Source organism: Frankliniella occidentalis, unplaced genomic scaffold, assembly GCF_000697945.3.
Source record: "Frankliniella occidentalis isolate FOCC.00 unplaced genomic scaffold, Focc_3.1 Scaffold2303, whole genome shotgun sequence".
Classification (NCBI taxonomy): domain Eukaryota; kingdom Metazoa; phylum Arthropoda; class Insecta; order Thysanoptera; family Thripidae; genus Frankliniella; species Frankliniella occidentalis.
This window is the reverse complement of record NW_026269388.1, coordinates 19,715-25,225: the sequence shown is the minus strand read 5'-3', so window position 1 is coordinate 25,225 and position 5,511 is coordinate 19,715. Positions and strand designations below refer to the sequence as shown.

Here is a 5,511-nt window from a genome sequence, read left to right as displayed (position 1 = left end):
GAGGTAGTTGATCATTTTGTAAAGCGGGAAGAAGAGAGGTATGAGGAGTCGGGCGCCTTTATCTACTTCATAATGTCCATGATATTGTTCGATGAAACGGCTTTTGAGAAGCAAGTGAAACTCTTGGACAAGCTTCAGACTTATTTCATTTCCAAAAGTCTCTTAAAAAAACTATACGATAATTAAGTCGACAAACGTATGCTAATGGAATTCAAACAAGCATTTTAGGATTTGAGAAAGAAATTCCTAGTCAGTACCTTCAGTTTTCAGTTTACCTCGTTACTGCTTGCAGTGGTGCTGTGGTGTCCTGGCAACTATCGTCTTGCTGCTCGCGAGCGTCGGCGCTACTCCACGGCAGGACACTGGGTTCCTCAGGGCAGACTCTGCAGCCCACCATAAAGACGTAAGTATGACCAACTAAAAAGAAATGAACACAAATGTTTCGTGTTCCTAACACACATGCAGTTCTGAGTTATTTACTATTTGGTTGGCATCCACGGAGTCCTGTTATGTAATTGGTTTGTCCCCTCCGTGAAGCTTAAGGTGGCGTTACACCTCTATGAACGACTTCAAATGAAATTCGTTCCAATGAAAACGATTCACGTTGCGCATGCGCCCCCTCCCTTCCCCGTCCCGTCTCTCTCATACTGCCATACTCATCGCATTTAATTGTCTCTGTCTCCCTCACATCGCCGACATTTCATCGACTCACGTTCATCTCGCCCTCACGCCTGCCCCTCCGCCACTCCCCCGAGCACATCACGCTCCTTCCCCTCCCTCGTCCCCTACCCCCCTTCTCCCGTCTGGGCTCTACCCTCCCGCAGGCCGTGCACTACAAGTACCAGTACGCCGTGGACGACCGGGCGTCTGGCGTGGTCAACGACCGCTGGGAGCAGCGCAACGGCGACTTCGTCAAGGGGCAGTACTCGCTGCTCGACCCGGACGGCAAGGTGCGCACCGTGGACTACGAGGTGGACGGCGAGCGCGGCTTCCACGCCGTCGTCCGCACGCAGTACCCTGGTGAGTACCGTGCCGACCAGCCTATAGTGACGGTCCAGGGGGAGGCCAACTCAAATCGTGTGCACAAAAATAATTACAAAAACAGAATAAGTACAATACACGGAAATACATTCAATTACAAGTCAAAAACACAAGCAAAGGGACATGCAAGAAATAAAAGCTAAGCGCGTACACGGAAATACACGAATGGGACCCACTTGGTAGCCCCGGCGGATGGGGCCCGGCTCACCACAGGGGCGCGGTAGGCTGCCACTACCAGGGCCGGCACGCCTGCGTGACGGGCTTGCCAACCCACACGGCGCCCCACCGCTCCTCCGCCGCCGCCAGAGACATACCCATTTCTTATACGACTGCTTCTGTCGCAGCGCCCTCCTTGTTGAGCATCCAGTCGGCCAGCCAGGTGCACGAGGTGTACCAGGACTCGCCCGTCAACGTCAGGGCCAAGAACGGCGTGGGGGTTCCCAGCTTCGCGCTCAAGAACCCGCGCTTCTCGGTCCGGGACAACCTGCCCTTCAACTATCACGCGCTGGACGCCGCCAAGCTGGGCATCGACACGGAGGAGGGTAGGTGCCGTTGGGTAGTAAAGGTGTAAGTAAATTACGTTCGTTGTTCATTGAACCAATGTCATTTGTGCAGATGGGGCCCGCCTGCAGCTCTTGGACGAGGAAGGGCCGTTGTCAGCCAAAGAGGCGCACCGAAGGAAGTACCACCGCGAGAACCACCTGCTGCCGCACGAGAACATCTTCTTGCATGATCAGCAGGACCAATTCATCCAGCAGGACACGCGCCAGGACCTTCGCCAGGACCTGCGCCAGGACTTTCACCAGGACCTCCGCCTGACAGCCTACGACCCGCTCCTCGACCCGAACAGGCATAGTTCTGCTAGGAAGCGTCGTTTTCGTTTGAACTAATTTTGGCTGCTCCTTCCTTAGACAGCCAGCTTTGCCTACCTTGCCCTTGTGCTCACGCCCGTCTCCTTCACAGGAATGTGTACCCGGAGCGCGCCTCCGTGTTCAACCCGCGGGCGGCGTACATCAACCTGCGGCCAAGGCCCGCGCCGCTGTCGCCATTGCCGCCGCCCAACCCCCCGCCGCACCCCTCCGACGTCCTGCTGCTGCCGGCTCATCGCCGCAGCCCGCCGCCCGCCCCTGCCCGCCCCGCCTATGCCGCCCCTGTGCCCGGCTCCAACCTGGTGACCGGGTCGTTCCTCTACCCGCCATCGTCCACCCAGGTGGGGCTGCACACCTTGGCCATCTTGCCCCCGGCCCCGACCTCGTCACGGGCCTCCTACGCTGCTCCCGGCATCAGGTTCGCCACGGCGGCGTCGGCGCCGAGGTCGCGGATAGTGCAGCACCTCACCGAGACGTCACCAGGACTTTCGGCGAGCAGGAGTTATTATTTGCGATGAGAGACTCTGACGCGCCAGATGCTAGTTGGGTACTAGCGGATAGAAATGCCATATGTCGACTAACGTACATCCGACCGACTGACTTGTCAAACCATTAAGACTGGACTCTCTCATGCAGGGGAGCACTATAGAGTTAGTACACTAGATCCAGTGAAAAACCGAGTTTTTTAAAAGTATTCGATCGATTTTTGAGAAAATTGATTTGTGAGTTCAAAGCGAGGAAACCAACATATTTTCGAATTCCGTGGAAATTCTCAAGATGTTGGTTTTAAGCCACACTTTTCACTTGGAGGTATAGAATGTTGTAAGTGGTAACGTAGCTGTTTAGATTGTTTCTAAAATAGTACAATGGAGTAACAAAGAACTCAGAAGAAGTCAAGGCTTCGATTTTTCACCATTAGCTTGATTCTTCCAATCTGCCTACACACGTGTTAAGAACCATAAACGTCTGGAGCAATTTTATATTGATGAAGATAACTGATTGTAGGAAACACAAATGCCATTAATTTTCACGTTACCTGCTCAATATTTATGATGTAAGTATATTAACCCAGTTTTGTATGGTTTTTCTCTGAAAATACAAATGAAATGCTCTGGGTGAAGCGTTGACCCAATTTAAAGCTTCTCGGTCAAATCTGTTGAATTGAATTAGTCCGTACTGAATACAATCTCAACTTAAAGTAACTATTTTATGTACAAAAGGTAGAGGCGACTGTAGTGTATAAATAATACATTTGTAATGTTTAATAAATTGTACATACCAATTTCAAAGTGAGCATGGTTGTGGATTTTGTCGTTTGAGTATCTGACCCCCGCTTCTTCTGAAGAAGAATTTCCATGGAAATTAAAATGGCTCTTGAAAAGGAAGAGAAAAATAATCCCGCAAACCGTAAGTACTTTTCAGTAAAACAAAACAAACCCCCTGGTGCAAAGCTTAAATAAAATCTCCATTTCAACAGATTGTGATTATAGCCCTATATCGCATCGACCCAAGATTTCTGATCTGGTTTCGGATATTTTTTGACACTCGGAAACAAACCCACCGAAAATCTGGTCTGTGTTGAGGACAAAATTGCGGCTTTAAAAAGTGGTATAACTCTATGAATCTGTCAGGGAGGTAAAATCTGGCTTCACTATTTGAAAGGGTTTTAAAAACTGATTGTACACCAACGGTAAAAAGTGGGATTTGTGGTTACTTCCCTTCGATCAAAGATTTCCGAAAAATTTAGCATATTAACTCTCATAGGAAAAACAGATGCTCTCCAATTTTCACAAAATTATGCCTTTAGTTCCTTCTAAGGTCCCTTAACATTACTACCCGGTTGAAAAGATCTTCGGTTAAACTAAAGTTACGTAACACGAGGAAAATGCTATTGAACTCTATTAAACTAGTTGAACGATAGAAAAAGTACTACGTTTCTCGGACGCTACAGTTAGAGTTTTCAACCCTTAAACTGCACTTTCTCTTCAGTATGTACGCCTTGGTTAGAAACTCTTGTTTACACTACAGTTAAACTGAGGATCCTTTCCGGTAAAGAATTTGGGACACAAGGTAAGGGATATAAAGTGCATCACATTAGTATCGAATTCAATTTATTCAGAGATATGCAAACAGCGCCAATACAAATTTTTAAACAACCATTACAACTGTCAAATTAGCAAAAATACAATACAGATTATATCATTGCTGATAAGTGAAAAGGGCGTAAATCCAATGAATAGTCCGTGGACTTACGCCCTTTTCACTTTTCGCTAGTGATGTTAACTCAATTCTTTACAATACTTTACATTCAACAACACTAAACAAGAACACAAAACAATAAGGTGCACACTAAATGATGTAATTTTGAAGTCAATTTCAAATGATGATCGTAGCAAGCCTGAAGGGTTAATAGGGTCTCCTATAACATTGCTAATCATGATAAAATCTTACAACATGAAGCAACATGCTATAGCAAAGATCCCCCTTACCCTGTTAAGGCTGCAATTGTTGTTAAAACTGCATAAATACACTCAGGTGCTGGGGATGATCCATGATGAAATCCTTTGGCAAAAGACCGTCTTGTTTGAAAGAATAAGAACACGAAGTCCACTTTGCAGACGTCAAATGGGTGGCCTACCTTTCAGGGCGGCGCAGACCGGCTCAGCACAGCGCAGCCTGCGCCTAGCTACCAGGCCACCCAACGTGCGCGTACGGACCTGCTGTGCGACCAACAACAGACAGGTCGTTGCCTCGGACTACCTCGAACGAGGCTCGTGAACTCAAGGCCACGGTCACTGGGTCACCCGCCAAGGAGACTGACCACCGTCTAGAAGGACGAGGGTCTGGCTCCCACATTCCTCTTGTACACAAATATAGAATGTTCAAATTTCTTATATTACTGAATAAAGTTACATTAAACTGTACCTAATTCTCCTTGGATGCCAAGATATTTAAGATTAATTTAGACGACAAATGAACATGTTACGTATATGCATATGCTGGTTCAAACTTATGAATATAAAGCTACTTTATCGTTCCGAATGGTTCTGTTCTGCAAAGAATGCAGAGAACTCTCGATAAATCAGAATTCAATAAAGCGCATTCATGCATATGTTTTTGTCTACAATTTTCAGGAGTTGGCACGTGGGTGCGGGGCACGAGCCACCAGCGCAGCGGCGAGTCCTAGCGCCGCCAGCCGCCCATGATTAGCAGTCGTCACTTTACCAGAGGCCCATTCATTGCGAGGCGGCGGGCCCACGCACAAAGCCGTGATGCTAAAGAGGCACAATGCCGATCCGATAACCGTCCCTAGTCTTGTCCGGCCCAGCCCGGCCGTCTTGTCACCGTGACACGAACACTAAAGCAGAGGCCACGCCTCGGCCGTGAAGCTGACACCAAACGCTTCGCGCCGCACGCCGCGCGCCACCCAGGCGGCCGCCGGACAGTGTCCGGCCGGGGTGTCCAGACCAGCCAGGAAAGAGGCAGTGGGCCACGCCTCAAGAACGCTATGGTCCTCGCCAGCACATCCTAGCATCATGTCTGTACTTTTTCTCTTTTCGACGCTATCGACGCTTTATCGACGCTTTATCCCCCCCCCCTT

General features: G+C 48.8%; 1 protein-coding gene across 1 annotated transcript; it reads left to right on the top strand.

Moving 5' to 3' along the window:
- Positions 1 to 292: 292 nt before the first annotated feature.
- Positions 293 to 3,204, top strand: LOC113201683 (uncharacterized; the record flags this gene model as incomplete). The annotated part of the gene is made up of 5 exons (XM_052276262.1): positions 293 to 403; positions 825 to 1,020; positions 1,386 to 1,583; positions 1,657 to 1,891; positions 2,005 to 3,204. Coding segments are annotated over 5 exons (1,164 nt in total), but the record flags the coding sequence as incomplete, so codon positions are not given.
- Between the last annotated feature and the right edge of the window lie 2,307 nt (positions 3,205 to 5,511).